The sequence below is a fragment of the Pectinophora gossypiella genome, chromosome 28 (genome assembly GCF_024362695.1).
Source record: "Pectinophora gossypiella chromosome 28, ilPecGoss1.1, whole genome shotgun sequence".
Lineage (NCBI taxonomy): Eukaryota > Metazoa > Arthropoda > Insecta > Lepidoptera > Gelechiidae > Pectinophora > Pectinophora gossypiella.
The window spans coordinates 3,111,270-3,125,261 of NC_065431.1; the positions used below are offsets into that span (position 1 = coordinate 3,111,270).

At 40.6% G+C, this 13,992-nt stretch overlaps 2 protein-coding genes across 2 annotated transcripts in view; one reads left to right on the forward strand and one right to left on the reverse strand.

Annotated features, from left to right (window-relative positions):
* LOC126379195 (scavenger receptor class B member 1) overlaps positions 1-5,480 on the reverse strand; it is a 155,821-nt gene extending 150,341 nt beyond the window's left edge. Inside the window, exon 1 of the mRNA XM_050027878.1 lies at positions 5,336-5,480. The gene's annotated coding sequence lies outside the window, so the exon portion shown is untranslated. The remainder of the gene's footprint in view (positions 1-5,335) is intronic.
* LOC126379116 (anoctamin-4-like) overlaps positions 1-13,992 on the forward strand; it is a 50,292-nt gene that overhangs the window by 15,362 nt on the left and 20,938 nt on the right. The window contains exons 2-9 of the mRNA XM_050027729.1: positions 998-1,265; positions 1,881-2,002; positions 5,349-5,501; positions 7,744-7,911; positions 8,586-8,699; positions 9,395-9,529; positions 10,406-10,582; positions 13,321-13,472. Of these exons, the coding sequence (XP_049883686.1) occupies positions 1,001-1,265; positions 1,881-2,002; positions 5,349-5,501; positions 7,744-7,911; positions 8,586-8,699; positions 9,395-9,529; positions 10,406-10,582; positions 13,321-13,472 (1,286 nt within the window). The 5' untranslated portion in view covers positions 998-1,000. The remainder of the gene's footprint in view (positions 1-997; positions 1,266-1,880; positions 2,003-5,348; positions 5,502-7,743; positions 7,912-8,585; positions 8,700-9,394; positions 9,530-10,405; positions 10,583-13,320; positions 13,473-13,992) is intronic.

The window sequence follows — 13,992 nt, forward strand, 5'->3', positions numbered from 1 at the left end:
GAGTAAGCTACTTGACAACCTCACCAAATGAGACACTTTTTACGAAACGTCAAAACGAAAGTTTTCTTCGGAATTTGGATGGAAATACTGTCCTGTGACGTCATCAATATAAGCGTTCAAACGTCATTGTTACTATTCATAAATAAAATTCGAAAATAAGTCGAAAAGCAAAATGAGATTGGTTTTTGGTCATCAGAGACTGGCTTCTATTTCCAGATTAGCATTTCATAATTTATCTTGGACCCAGTCAAATACCCTATCACCCCCTTCGGTACTCGTTACACTTTCTTTTTGACGTGACTTATTGTAGATTTGCCGCAGATGGCATTAACTACTTGGCCGGACAAATGGAGAGCGCTGAAGGCTCTCACCCGGTACAACGTTTAAGACAACAAGCCTGAGGGTGCCCAGTTGGGCGCGAACTCGTTATAGTGTCACTAACACCCTGTATAGGAAGGACCACGTAGTAGGTACCTATACATACTACGTGGAGAAAGGACATTCTCCGTCCCACACCAACTCGAGCTTGGAGCTAGCTTGATTTACGTCACCAATCCTTCATCTATCATCTATCATGTGGGTTGTGACGTGCATTACCAACCTTATCAACCCTGGCGTCAGGGTTATTATTGAGCCGCCGAAGACCCCTGACGCGGCTCATGAAAAGACTACGTACTTACATTAGTAAATAGTCAGCATTCTATCCTAACCCTGACAGGGTCGATAAGGTTGGTAATCCACCTCATCATACACAGGTTAGAAGAAGAAGTAAGTAGTAACGGAGACCAACGGCTTGAAGGTTTCCCGAGGTATTCCGAAGTACGGCTCATCACATTTTCGCATGATCGGGTGATCACTCTGATCATAACCAAGCAGTTATTTTCCCACCGGGATTGGAAACTGGACTTCTCACTGGACCTGTCTGAACTCAGGTATTCCAGGTTGAAGTTGTGTCGTATTATGTTGTTTTTAAAGTATATTTTTCCATTGTCTCCAGAAAATGGAAGAAATCCCAAACCCTTACGAGATTGAAGAGATAACAGTACAAAAAGTGGTGGCTAGACTGAACCAGCGCGCGCCAAGGCGAAACTTTGACAAATTTGGCGAAAGGGTTGGCCACGGGTTGGAGAAGGTTGGCCAATACGTTGGCCAGAAGTTGGACAAGATAAGCTATGAGACTGAAAAGTTGCAGACAAAGAGCGAAGCGTCTTCTAGAAGGAATAGCGATGACGGTGGTCGAGCTAAGAAGGAAGGATTTAGATCAGGTAAGTTTCGGTGTTTCCCCCTCCGGTTGATTGAGGGGAGGCCTGTGCCCAGCAGTGGGTATATATAGGTCGTTTATGTTATGTTTATGTAAGTTTCGGTGACTTACTTTCGACCCCTTTCGTGACCCTGTAAATCACTTACATCAAATCAAATCAAATCAAATATACTTTATTGCACACAACATACAAAACAAATTCACACAGATGAAGACAACATCGCAGTGGGTTCTAATCTCGGGCTCTGAACCACTGAACATAACTTTCACGAGTTTGAAGTCATGTTTGGATTATTGATACCACGTGGTTTCCTGGATTTGTGCCCGGTTAATGGCAATTACTCGCCATTACATGGGACTTGATTTAGTAAAGTATTTTATTACCTAATATTATAATACGGTCAACCATGTAAGGTTGTTTCCTAATTGCTCGTGGCTTTGTCCATTAAGGATTACCGACGCAACTTTATGTATATTTAGACACGCGATCAAAACTAGGATAATTTAAAGAAAGGCCAGGTGGCCTAACGTGCGCAACGTCATAAAATGTTGTCACGGTTATTTTATCGATTCTGACGATATAATTTTTGTCTTTTATAAACTATTGTATTTCTTCCAGATGGAATCAGCTCTGAACCTCCCACAGCGAGCGTGACGGCCCACGACGTGTGGGATGAGCTGGACAGCTCCACGTCCACCACCCGAACAGAGCTCAGCCTGTCAGACGCTGCTGAAGATCAGGTATGGACTGCCTTGGTATTCTTGGTAGTTATCCCGTTTTTTGACAGGGTTCGCTTACCAAACCTGAAGATTTGACAGGACCGGTTTTTTACAGAACTGCCTGTCTGACCGTCCAATCCGCAAAGGGAAATGCATTTCTCAGGAATGTGGGTTTCATCACGATGTTTTCCTTCACCGTGATAATTATTTATGATCCAAACATGAATTCGAAAACAAATTCGACAATCATTGGTTTTGGCCTTTGCTGGTACGAACCTGCGACCTCAAAGTTAGAGGCAAGCGTTCTACTAACTGGGTTACCACGGCTAACGGGTGGACTATTATATGGGACTTAAATATAGCGACCCTAGCAAGCATGAGCCAGGGTTGAAAAGCAATATTGCCCTCTAGCACACCCCGGACACGTTACACAAAACACCTCGTTTTACACAGACACTACACATTGACATTATCGTCGTGTGTGTGATGTCTGACGCCCATACGACTGAAGACTAAAGTAAGACCGAGGGGGTGAGGTAAACCTAGCTCAGACGCTGGTGGGGAGCGGAGAGTTGCCGTTCTACACGTAGTATGATTCCTTATTCTATGACGATACTTAAGTACGGTCCCGAGCACTAATACTTTTACACTTTAGTGCCATTTACTTTTTGGACAAATTGAACTGTCATTAACGTCCCCACTGCTGGGGCACGGACCTTTCCTATGGATGGGTAGGGAGATCGGGCCTTAACCATCACGCGGGCCCAGTGCGGATTGATGGTTAGTAACGACTGCTAATGCAGCCGGGACCAACAGCTTAACGTGCCTTCCGAAGCACGGAGGAGCTCGAGATGAAAACTTTTTTTTTATGGTCACCCATCCAATGACCGGCCTTTGCGAAAGTTGCTTTGCTTCAACAATCGCAGACCGAGCGCGTGAACCGCTACGCCACCGAACTCCTCACGCGACCTGGTTCTAAAGTGGATAAGTACATGATATCGGTCATGACTGTACATTATGGTAGCCAATCTGCAACGAATCGGGTACGCCTTTACGGTATACCAACCAATAATGAAAATGTCATAATACTATGCGTTACGAATCTCCGTGACGAAATTACATTTCCCAGAACATAACAATTTCTAGAATCCAATTACGCTTTTGCATATTCCGCGTTTAAGTATTTCCGTTCGTCTCTACTAGGAAATGAAATGAAATGGGACGAAATAAGATGAAATGAGACGAAGTGAGATGAAATTAATTGAGATAATAACAGTTGAATTTTGATGAAATGAGATGAAACTAAATAAAAAAATTACATATATTTATTAAATCATACATATATTAGGAGCATTGCACTCTATGGAAGTGAAACGTGGACTATGACACAGAGAGACAGAGAGAGGTTGGAAGCGTTTGAGATGTGGTGTTGGCGAAGGATGGAGGGTAGAGCTGGACTGAAATGGTGTCAAATGAAAAAATGCTGGAAAGAGTTGAAGAAAGGAGAACCATATTGAAGACTATAGAGAACCGGAGAGGAAATATGATTGGCCACCTGATACGACACGATTCATTTATAACAAACATTATAGAAGGAAAAATTGAAGGGAAGAGAGGAAGGGGTAGACCTAGGAGAACATTTATGAAACAAATAAAAGAGAAGGTGCAGGTCGTGTCGTATCGGGAGGTGAAGGTTTTGGCGGGAAGAAGAGAGGAATGGTGATCACTCCACCGACAAGAGCGCAGCTCTTAAATAGAGAGAGAGAGGGAAGATGAAACTACGTTCTTCTCTCGTGTAGGTTATGAGGTCGGGCCCCGTGGGAAAGTACATTGTCAGACACATTACGTCCATCATGGCATTCAACATGTTAAATATATTTCTGACATAGGTACTTACTTAAATATTAATGAGTACTTACTTACGTCAGTGAATATTTACGATGGTAGTTGAAATTTTCGTTACGGGGTGCGCTTATGCCAGCGTACATTCCACTCAACATTTATAATGACATTCTCACAATAATTTAATTGTGATCCTTAGTTTGGTTAGGACATTCCTGGCTGATCATCCGATTGTACGCCTCAATAGTAACCCTGACACCACGATAGAAGAACACACATACAGTGTTTCGATAGTGTCGAAATATCGGGAGTCTCATATCCCTACTTTAAACGCGGCAAGAACCCGTTATTATGTGTTTTAATTACGATAGAAGAAGTTACAACTGTCAAATAGCCAATTGTCCAAAAATTGTAGCTTACCTAGACTTTTTTAGCGAATATTATCTGGAAATAACTAAAAAATAACCGACCGCTTAACAACGATTTATTTGGGTAGTTGTAATTATACGTGTTATGACTCCTAAATTAAGTAAAAGGACGTCTTTTGCAAAGTTGCAAAGGTCGAAGGCAAACGTGACACGATTTGAGAGAAGTTAGCCAAGGATTCAGTTACTTAATACCACTGATTTATAATTGGGTAATTTCCTAGGTCAAAGATAACTTATCATATTCTGATTACTAAATAAAGACAGATCTAAAGGTGTCAAAAAACCTTTCCCTTTTTTCTTTTTATATATAAATAAGTATTTGTGAATTTTATAAAGTGAAATGTAATAATAAGTGCGACTATTTGTCACGTTTTTCTATTATTTATTTATTTTATTTTATTTTGATGACGTCACATGTTGCTTTTCCATACAAATTCCATAGTGATTTCGTGTTTTGACGTTTAGTAAAAAATAACTGATTTGACTGGTTGGAAACTACCCCGTTATGTTACTATCATAATACGACGAAATCTTGACGCCAACTTAGCTATACTTTCATACGCAGCGGCATATAGACATATCCCGGACACTTCATACAAACAACTTCGTTTTATACAGACACTACACATTGACATTATCGTACACGCGCATCTGTGTGTGTGACGTCTGACGCGATTGAAGACTAAGGTAAGACCGAGGAGGGTGAGGTAAACCTAGCTCAGCCGCTGGTGGGGGGCGGAAAGTTGCTGTTCTATACGTAGACACGTACATAAGTATACGTGTATTATTCCCTATTCTATGCTTCAAGGCAAAAGTGAATAGGTACTTTCTAGGAAAGCATATCCTACCCTTGGCCACATCATTACTTACCACCAGGTGAGATTATGGTCAAAATAAATGTCTCATCACTAGTTTAAGAGCCACGCTCTTGTCGGTGTAGCATTCTCCATGCTACATTTTTAGGGAAAAATAGAGCAGTGGTTTCCCTCTTGCCTTCCGCCTCGCACTACTCTGACGCGAGTGGGATGGCGCCCAGAGTAGTCTATTTCAAAAATGCTTGCTTATCATGCATTAAAAAACCTACCTGTCTTTTCCAGGTTAGACCACAACCCCGTCGACGTAGCCACGAGTCAGCGCTCCCTGGAACGCCCCTTCACGCCAGGACACCATGGAAGTCAGCAGACAGCCTGGCTCCGGACGTTGCCTTCGGGTCTTCACTCGCTGATATCATGGAGAGCCCTGCGAACAAGGTAGTACGTTTCCATTTTAAGAGTTGTATATCTTTTTCTTCTTCAGGTGCCTCTCCAACCAGTGGAGGTTGGCCATCAGCTCTGAAAATCTATCCTTATCTCCCGCGAGGCGGAACAGTTCGACCGCACTCGTGATCCAGGTCCACTCTCTGATGTTACGCAACCAGGACTTCCTCCTCCGACCCACTTTTGTTTTTCCTGCGACTTTGCCCATCATTATGAGTTGCAGCAGCTGGTACCTTTCGTGTCTTGCACATGCCCTAAATATGCAACTTTTCTCTTTTTGACGGTCTGCAAAAGTTCACGTTTTCTTTGAACTTGCCGTAGAACTTCCTCATTTTGTCTTTTTAATATCCTTTAACCTTCACCTTTGTTTTAATACCACTCACCCGTGGTTAGGGAAACGCGCAAAAAGAAAATAAATCGTAAAAAAATCTGACTCGGACATGGAGATGGTACATTCCACCGCTCTCCTGTCATCACCCAAGTCAAGATTCAATAAATTTTGTCGAAATCCATAAGTTTCCTTTTTCTCTAACATGCGTGTCACGTTATTTTGTTCGTATTTTAACAGAACGACATGACTTATTTAGGCCAACCGACAAAAAGACATAATTATATCGTCAGTATCGATAAAATGACAGTGACAATTTTTTGTCACGTTGCGCATGCCCTACAGGAATTGTGTCTCATTAATGATGGGGTGAGGAGCTCGGTGGCGTAGCGGTAAACGCGCTCGGTCTTCGATTGTTGAAGTTAAGCAACTTTCGCAAAGGCCGGTCATAGGATGGGTGACCACAAAAAAAAAGTTTTTCATCTCGAGCTCCTCCGTGCTTCGGAAGGCACGTTAAGCCGTTGGTCCCGGCTGCATTAGCAGTCGTTAATAACCATCAATCCGCACTGGGCCCGCGTGATGGTTTAAGGCCCGATCTCCCTATCCATCCATAGGGAAGGCCCGTGCCCCAGCAGTGGGGACGTTAATGGTCTGATGATGATGAATGATGGGGTAGCCGCCTATTACATGGGACTTAAACATAGCTGGCGAGGAGTGGATGTGAATACTATATACACCTCTGCCTACCCTTTTGGAGATATAAGCGTGATGCTATATTTTTTTTAATACGGAACCTAAAGCTATTCGCAATAACAAACTCACATAACTACTGATTTCAGAGTGAACCTTTTGGGTCGGGTGATAAGAAGGTACAAAAAATATATTTTTATACCTACATTGTATTTTGTCTGCTCTGCATGTCTATATTCGATGTACTTAATCATTGTACCAACACTAAACTTAAAGCTCTTGACACACAGTCGGCGTGACGAGGCGCAGTAATGCACTGAAGTGTGGCAAAGTCGTCACACTGCGGGCGTCACCCGTCGCGTCAGCACTGTACTAAAGGCTCATTGATGTGCACTCGTCGACGAAATTTAATATATTACTAAACAGATGTCGGCCGCAACGTTACCGTTTGAACAACAGTTACACAGCACAACACCACGTGATAATATAAGTTACAGATCACTACAATAATAAGTAATACAATGGCCCTGATTCCTACAAACACTTCCTACTTTTATTTTGAATTATACCTGTCATTTTCTTTTCCGCCGAAAGAGAAAGGGACGGACAATTGTAAATATTAAAATGAATGAGTAATTGAATGAAAACCTTGTGTGCTGTCTTCTTAATTCTGTCTGGTTATTGACCAAATTAAAATTTTGAGAGGGTTGTTTTTTCTGTCGACGATTGACGTGTTTTCCATAAATTTTATACGCGTCAATCATCCGTCCCTATCGTATTCGGTGGATAAGAAAATGACAGCTTAAAATTAAATTAGATGGAGCTTACTTGAATCAGCACCAATAAGTAGCAACAGCACCATCTAAATTAATTTTAAGTTATAGTCCTTTTGTTATCCGCTGAAAAAGAAAGGGACGGATAATCGACACAAATTTATGAAATACACGTCAATTTTAGGCAGAACTTTAAAAAACCCTTCCAAAATCTTATACTGGCTATTAACCCGACAGACTTCAGTTGACTGCACACATAAAACGGGTTTCATATGAGCGTGATGCCTATTTTATTCGCCCGGGTTATTCATTCATTTGAAAATTGCATTGTCCATCATGCGTCCCTTCGAGAAAAAGACGTCCAAAAAGAAGTAAGTTTATGTGTGTAGCTGCAGTATGGCACAAGTGACAATTAATAACTTTTTTGCTAATCTTTTGTCAACAGATTCACCTCCGTGACGACATAAGATCCATCAGGTCGGATAGTTCAGATGATAAACCCAAGCCTGGTTGGAGACTAGTGAGGAATATGACATCAGCAACCGGGGCTTTCTCCCCCAAGGATGCGCCCACAGCACCCGCCTTGCCTGGTACCCCGCTGCCTGGCTTCCAGGTACACTTAGCTTCTTCTTCTCACGAAATGATGTATCTTCCCGAGAACTTAAAAAGGCCTCTTCGATGCAATTCATCCTTTTTTTATGGAAGATAGGCAATGATGACTGATAGTAAGTCATGATGTGGCCGAAGGTGGAAGACACTTAGGTACCTAGAAAATGCCTATTCACTCTTGCCTTAAAGAGGCCCAGATTGTACCAAAAATCAATATGGCAATTTGACATTTGAGCATGTAAAAGTAAGTGCGCAATTCCAACAGATGTCAAAAAGCAATATTGCTTTTTTAGATGAATCGCTTCGATGTGGTCTTTTTAACCACCCTGATGAAAGTACGTAGTCGTTACATGAGTCATGTAAGGGGTTTATGGCGGCTCAATATTAACCCTGACACCAGAGTTCTGAGAACAGCAGGCTCTGCATGGCATCCGCATCGCGCGCGAGCCGAATAATAATAGCCATCTACGTGGATATATAGTTGCCGTGCGACGAAGGCAGATGTCGCTACGTAGATGTCTGTCAAATGAGGAGAATGTTGCGAATATTTACGCCACTAGTTGGCGCCACCTTCGCAAGATGTCTCCTATCTCAATAATACGCGTTGTCAAATCGTGACGTAATCAGAAAACCCTCACTGATCATCATTTGTGATGTGTGATTGAATATTGGTTCCAGCCAAAATCTGACAAGGGTTCAGAATACGGTACCAAAGATGAATACCAAAGGAAGCTGTCACTGCCAAGTTATCCCAATGAGAAGGAAGAAAATATTGGGGAAACTAATCCAGAGGTAAGGATGAAATAATTATTTGGAGGATTACTGCACATAATGTTAGAGTGTATTCGGAATGACAATCATAGGAATAATGTACTCAAATTGTATGTTGTAGTATTAAGGAGGTTGGAGTATGTAACAGTGTTTTGACTTTTCCTTTGTCCAGGGAAGCTAAAGCACTATATTGATTAGCAGCTCAACCTGCTATCTTTTTCTGTACTTATGTAGTTGTTACAGAGCGACATAGTCAGTAGTGACTAAGCTCTTTAAATAAAGATTAAAAAAATCTATATTATTTGAATTGCTGACCTTCGTCATATTTAATCCAGAATTCTTCAGAACACATAGATAATTAAATAGCAAACGAACAGTTTTGTGACTGTACGTAATCCACCCATCATAATTAACATTTAAGTATTACAAGACGATAGTAGAAGTACAATCGGCGGCTTTATTTCTGAATAGCAACCTTGGAGTGAAAGAAATAGTAGTAGTAGTTATAGAAGAATAAACACAATCTCTTAGTATAGAAGTAGGATTATTACTGCGTATAGAACGGCAACTCTCCACTCCCCACCAGCAGCTGAACATAGTTTACACTTGAACCATATGGCATCAGACATCGCACACACAGATGCGCTTTACGATAACGTCAATGTGTAGTGTCTGTGTAAAACGAGGTTGTTCTTATGAAAAAAAACCTTTTTCAGGGTCTGGATCCTGAGTCCCTAATGTTCAGGGACGGGAGACGGAGAATCGACATGGTGCTGGCTTATGAGGAGGAAGATTATGGAGTCATGACAGAGGCTGAAGCCAAGAGGAGGGAGTACCGGAGGACATTTCAGGTGAGATTTCTCGTCTTAGATGATTCTCACAGCCATGCACCAGGGACAAGGCAGGTGGAGGCTCTGGAGCGGATTCTTGCCGCTACAAAATCCGCTCCAGCGATACACCGGTGTGCACCTTCGGTGAGTTTGTCCGTGCAGATAGCATAAACTTCCGCCTAACCCCACCCCACCGAAACCGAGCAGATATGGAGTTCCATTCGCTATGATCCTGACACACTTCTCTTGCTTCCTCCGCATTCATCAATCGTTTAATACACGCACGCCGGATGGATTTACTCTGTAAATCCTACTTCTGTTCAGGACAAAATTTGGTCGACGATCACAAGATCGTCTTCCTCAGGTCTTCCTCTGCCAGCTCTACCAATAACCTTCTCCATATGTGTACAATCAAAGAGCAAAACTGCAGTCACTGAGCCCAGCGAATTATTTGTAAACAGTGATGAAATTATGAACCATTAGTTGTCATTATAATAAAATTTATGTTTTTGTAGGTGCTTTTGGCCTATTACAGAAACGACATATACCAGGAGGTCTTAAGTGCAACCAGTTAATTTATTACTTTGCAAGAAACTGATTGAACTTTTGCATCTTATCGTACATATATACCGTTTTCGTAATCCTATTATCCTTCATCAGCTCTACGTGTCCAAACCAAACTATGTACCACACATAAAAGTATAACAGCTACTCCACAGTTGGTATACAAATAGTCCGTGTTCTAAATTGACCCGACTAGGAACCCAATCCAAGAACTCTGGATTGGTGTCCAAGTGTTCAGCTGTTACACCACGGAGCTGGCAGGAAGTCAATTTTAATGCTACTAACGTTTTGATGAAAAGGATTTTATTTATACGATTGCATTTTTTTTTTCAGGATAACCTAATTAAAGAAGGCTTAGAATTAGAGCTAGAGAACAAATGCTTGTCCTTTGATGAGAAGACCTGGTTCCTAAAGATCCACATACCTTGGAAGACGGAGATGAGGCTGGCTGAAGTAATAGGGATGAAACTACCCACTAAGAGATTTATTAGTATTTCTGTGAGAGCGTGGGTGAGTATTATACGGGATGTTAGTGACACCATAACGACATCTTCTGGTGATGATTCAGACCATCTGAGTTGATATCACAGAATAGAAGAAAGATATTGGAAGGGCCAAGTGAGCGCGAAACGCGCGCCAAACAAGTATGAGCAAATAGTTCATACTTCACCTTTGCACTCTCTCAATCTTTACAATGTACAAAGCTCCGCGATAGGATATTAAAAGATCGTCTTGTGCATTATATACCTGCAGGGCAAAAAATCTGACACCGACTATCATGGAAGGAGATCCCTTCTGATCACAGGAAAGTTAACAACCTTAGTATGATCGGTTATTTATCGAAAAAATACTTTTGTATGCAGTATCTTACGGAAAGTAATGATAAAATTGCTGCCTATCACATAAAATATAATAATACAGGGTGTTAGTGACATCGTAACGAAAACTTTGAAGGATGATTCAGACCATGATTCTAAGTTGATATCAAGTGGAATTTTAAGTCGCAAAAGTATGGAACGGAATATAATTTAAATTTAAAATTTAAGTACACTTAAATTTTCATGAATTTTCCGACGGGAAATTCCACTTGATATCAACTCAGAATCATAGTCTGAATTATCCCCCTCAGTATTCGTTACGGTGTCACTAACAGCCTGTATATTGCCGGTAAAGTGGCAATACAATTTGAGAAGCAGTATCTCATCTGTTTGCAGGAGTAGTAGTAAAAGAGAGTGGGTTTGAACCGGCGACGGCGGTTCTCATACAAAATGCGCGTTAGGGACTGTTCATTCTCTTTGTTCTATTCCGTGGTTGAGGAAAATTTATGGACTTGTTAGTGTTTTCTATTGATTCGAGAGGAAACCCACATTCCCGAGAATATGTTTCGGAGGTATGTGACCTAACCTGTATTGGGTTGGTTTTCCTTTCGCGGGTTGGAAGGTCAGACAGGTAGTCGCTTCAGTAAAAAACCGGACCTGTCAAATCTTCAGGTTAGGTAAACGGATCCTGTGAAAACGTGGTGACGTGATTCTCTAAATATAACTTCACCGCTATCTTCGTGTCCCACTAGCCTAGGTTGTGGCTCAGACGAACACCAATTGCGTACTTACTTTGATTTGTTTGTTTACTTCGAATCGTGAAATAAACAGTTCAAATAATATAGGTATTGGCCCGATTCCTGCAGACACATTCTTATTTTATTTTAAGTTATACCTGTCATTTTCTTATCCGCCGAAAAGGAAAGGGACGGATGATACATAACTGTTAAGTAATTTTAAAATGAATGAATAACCTGGCGAATAAATAGGCATCTCGCTTTGACGTGTTCTCGAATTTTGGAAGGGTTTTTTTAAAATTTCTGCCTAAATTGGACGTGTGTTACATACATTTTACGCCTGTCGATTACCCGTCCCTGTCTTTTTCGGCGGATAAGAAAATGACAGGTATAACTTAGAATAAAATTAGATGGTGTGTGTAGGAATCAGCACCATTATAAAATGTTAATAATTTGAAGGTTATTATTATTGTTTACAAACAATACAATAAAACGTAAATATTAGTAACATACCCAGTTTTAATCAGTAAATGTTAAGTAGCACAAATATCACTCTTATTACGGAAACCAAATATTATTACGACAAATTATAATAAGAAATATTAATACAAGAGAATACAGCAACTAGTCTTTCAGTTTTCGCTTCTCTCGACAATAATAGTCTTCACTTGTTTTTTTTCTTCGTAGTCCCAGACTGAACACCCGCCAAAACTTTTTTCTCTTAAAAAGTGACGTGACGTTCCTTTTTTGAAATGAAATTTTTAAACTTAATAATGTTGGCAAACATTATTAAGTTTAAAAATTTCACTCAGAAGAAAAGCAATAGATTAACAGACTAGTTTGATAATAAGGGACTGTCTAAGATACGTTCGTCAAAAACTATAATAGATGGCGCTGTTAAGATTTTCCTTCGTTTTACATACATACATACATAAACTCACGCCCGTAATCCCAAATGGGGTGGGCAGAGCCACAAGTAATCAAAGACAACTTGCAGCCACTGCCCACTCCTTCGTTTTAACCTTCTAATTTCATGGATACCAGACTTATGCATTTTTTATCTTTGTTATACCCATATAAATGATCACTCTTTGTATTACACTTAGGCACAATTGGGTCGTATACTAGGTTCAAGATAAATTATGAAATTCTGATTACTAAATAAAGACAGGTCTAAAACTGACGAAAAACATTTTCTTTTTTCTATTCAACTTATTTAGTAATTTTAATCAAGAAAAACGTAATAATAAGTCCGACATTTTGTCACGTTTTTCTATGGCGTCACAGTGTGCTTTTTCATACAAATTCCATAGTAATTTCGTGTTTTGATGTTTAGTAAAAAGTAACTGATTTGACTGATTGGAAACTAGCCTATTACATAAAGAGAAGCAATATAGGTAGCAACATAATTCGATACATAATGTGATCCAAACATCAAGCAACAATTATTTTTATGTATGTTTCTGCCATTTATTTTTGAACCTGTTGTGTAGGTACCTGAATAATGACTCACGCCTATTTCCCAAAAAATAAAAAAATAAATAAAAGAAAAACATTATCAATAACCAAAACAAATCAAATAATCATTATCATTTCGAATAATGAGAAAATAGTTATTTATCACGTTTAATTTCTACAGCGCCATCTATACTATTTTGAACGTGGCCTGTAAAGACCCTTATTGTGGTTACAGAGTGAAGAGAAACAAACGGAAAAGGACAAGAAGTGGCATTCAAAATGGCGACGGCGGTGGAAGGAGTTGTACGAATATGAACACACCAGAATCGAACCTGAACCCTCATTCTACACCGCCACTGAAAATAAGGGAGTCCGGCGGGAGGAACAGTGTGTACCTATATCATAGAATATTTTTTACGGTATTTTTTACCTCTTTCAGGTATAAAGAACACGTTTCTTTTTAAATATGTAGTGTTAGATAAAAAAGAATCGATCGACCTTTTACTTCTTCTATCGTGTGGGTTGTGAGGTGGATTACCAACCTCATCAACCCTGGTGTCAGGGTTACTATTGAGCAGCCAAAGGCCCCTGGCCTGACTCATGTAACGACTACGTACTTACATCAGTAAGTAGTAACCGGGACCAACGGTTTAACGTGCCGTCCAGTGGCTGAGCGTTGGGCTCACGATCTGCAGGCCTGGGTTCGAATCCCGGTGAGGACATATCACAAAAATCACTTTGTGATCCCTAGTTTGGTTAGGACATTACAAGGCTGATCACCTGATTGTCGAAAAGTAAGATAATCCGTGCTTCGCAAGAAACGTTTAAGCCGTTGGTCCCGGTTACTACTTACTGATGTATGTAAGTAGTCGTTACATGAGCCACGTAAGGTGTATTTGGCGGCTCA